The 2,554-nt window shown below is 47.7% G+C and overlaps 1 protein-coding gene across 1 annotated transcript; it reads left to right on the plus strand.

Annotated features, from left to right (window-relative positions):
* The first annotated feature begins 962 nt into the window (after positions 1-962).
* Positions 963-1,910, plus strand: LOC102458179 (olfactory receptor 52E4-like). Its single transcript, XM_075896770.2, has one exon. It carries the CDS (start codon positions 963-965, stop codon positions 1,908-1,910), a length of 948 nt encoding a protein of 315 aa, XP_075752885.2.
* Positions 1,911-2,554: the final 644 nt, after the last annotated feature.

The raw sequence follows: 2,554 nt of genomic DNA on the forward strand, positions 1-2,554 counted from the left end.
AAAATCTGCCTTCCTGAAATCCATTACCTCAATTGTGCTCGTCTCCCTTCTACCTTTCCTTAAGATCATGAACTCTATTATTTCATGATCACTGTCCCCTATACTGTCTTCCACTTTCAAGTTCTCAACTAGTTCCTCCCTATTTGTTAAAACCAAATCCAGCACAGCTTCTCCTCTGATAGCTTTTTCAACCTTCTGAAACAGAAAGTTGTCTCCAATGCAGTCCAGAAACTTATTGGATAGCCTGTGCCTCGCTGTGTTAGTTTCCCAACATATGTCTGGATAGTTGAAGTCCCCCATCACCACCAAATCTTGGGCTTTGGATAGTTTTGTTAATTGTTTAAAAAAGGCCTCATCCACCTCTTCCACCTGGCTAGGTGGCCTGTAGTAGACTCGTAGCATGATATCACCCTAGTTTTTTATCCCTTTTAGCTTAACCCAGAGACTCTCTACACAGCTATCTCCTACGTTCATCTCCACTTCAGTCCAAGTGTATATTTGCATATACATATATTTGCATGTGTATGCAACCACACTTAAGTCACAGCACTCGTCATGTGCTGTGAGTATCATTGTGGCCTCCAGGTCTTCTAAAGTTGAGTAACCCTGCTCTAGTCTGAAGTAATTGCTTTTCAGAACCAAGAGGGATAACACTCATTTTTCATGCCTTGATGTGGACGATATACTGATCCATAGAGAAAAATCAAATATGGACTTGGCAGTTGTTCCTCCTTGGTTTATCTAAAGAATGAAAATGTCATTTTTGGTTTGTGGTGGGCAATCAGTTTGATTCGCTCACGAGAAGAGCCTCCTGCAGTGATTGGGGTGTCTCATATTAACCTTTTCTCTCCACCCAGGGCGTGTCTACTGCAAATATCACCCCAAACCTTGGGGACATATGGAACACGGGGCACATTCACAGGACACGTTTCTGCCTCAGAATTGGAAACCTTCTCCCCCACATGTCAGATTCCAACACCACTGACTTCACCAACCCCTCCACCTTCATCCTACTGGGCATCCCTGGCCTGGAGGCGGCCCATGCCTGGCTCTCCATTCCGTATTCCATCGTATACGCCATGGCCATCTTGGGCAACTTCACCATCCTGTTCATTGTGAAGATGGAGCCGAGCCTCCATGAGCCCATGTACTATTTCCTCTGCATGCTGGCTGCCACCGACCTAGTCCTGTCCACATGTATCCTGCCCAAAATGCTGGCAATCTTCTGGTTCCATTCCAGGGAGATCAATTTCGATGCCTGCCTCATCCAGATGTACTTCACTCACTGTTTCTCCGCAATGGAGACTGGGATTCTTGTGGCCATGGCGTTGGATCGCTACGTGGCCATCTGCCATCCCCTCAGATATTCCACGATCCTGACAAACCCGGTGGTGGCCAAGATCGGCCTGGTTGTGGTGCTGCGTGGCATCATTCTCTTTTTTCCTTATCCTTTCATGGCGAGGTGGCGGCCATATTGCTCCACCAACATTATCGCCCACACATACTGTGAGCACATGGCTGTGGTGAAACTGGCCTGTTCTGATACCCGCCTCAGTAATTACTATGGCCTCTTTGTGATACTGTTTGTTGCAAGTGTGGATTTGGCTTTTATAGCTGTGACCTACACCCAGATCCTCAGGACCATCTTCAGACTCCCTACGAAGGACGCCCGGCTCAAGACTTTTGGGACCTGCGGCTCCCACCTCTGTGTCATTTCATGCTCTTACATCCCTTCTCTTTTCTCCTTCCTCGCACACCGGTTTGGCCAGAATGTTCCCCTGTATTTCCACATTCTCATTGCCACCGTGTATCTCTTGCTGCCCCCCATGCTGAACCCCATCATCTACGGAGTGAGGACCAAACAGATCTGGGAGACGCTGCTCCGACTCTTTCCTCCTAAAGGGGGCTGACGTTTTCTGCCGCTGCCTTGGCTGTGAGACTGAGCAACACACAAAGTTGGCTACTGACATGGTGCTGAGATACTGATTGTATAGTCTTAGAAACTTTGAACCCTTTTTTTCTCGTTATTGGATTTTCACGGGAGCAGCCAGATCACTGCTGTACCCACGGGGGGTTGTTTGCCCCAAAGTCTAAACAGAGGCATTTTTGTGAGGTGTCAAATGTATGCTTACGTTCTACTGATTCTATGTATGCCACTCTTGTACCTGTGTGATGATTGTATGTGGAGTTATCAATATGGACTCTGTGCTGGTACTGTGAACGTTGTCTGTCTGAGACAGAGCAATGGCCTGGACTTCCTGCTGTAAGGAAGGGATGTCCAATGAATGACTATGCTAACTAGGCCAATGGCTGTCAAGGTGGCCAATACACACCTGAGGAATGTGTCTGGAAACCTGCAATCAGCCAGGGCATAATGGCTGTCAGCATGTGAGATACAGACAGGTCACTTGACCATGTCTCCGGCTGGGGAGACATCAGGAATGGATACAAAAATGCCATGAGGTGGGCTCTATCTTGTCTTCAATCCCGATACTGATCCCAGATGCAGCCTTGCAAGAGACAGAGAGTTGGGAAGGACTGTCAACCCATCCTA

This window comes from Pelodiscus sinensis, chromosome 1, assembly GCF_052426305.1.
Source record: "Pelodiscus sinensis isolate ZL-2025 chromosome 1, ASM5242630v1, whole genome shotgun sequence".
In the NCBI taxonomy this organism is placed as follows: Eukaryota; Metazoa; Chordata; order Testudines; family Trionychidae; genus Pelodiscus; species Pelodiscus sinensis.

Excerpts from the sequence above, each read along its gene's own strand:
- LOC102458179 (XM_075896770.2), top strand. The coding sequence starts at position 963 with ATGTCAGATTCCAACACCACTGACTTCACCAACCCCTCCACCTTCATC.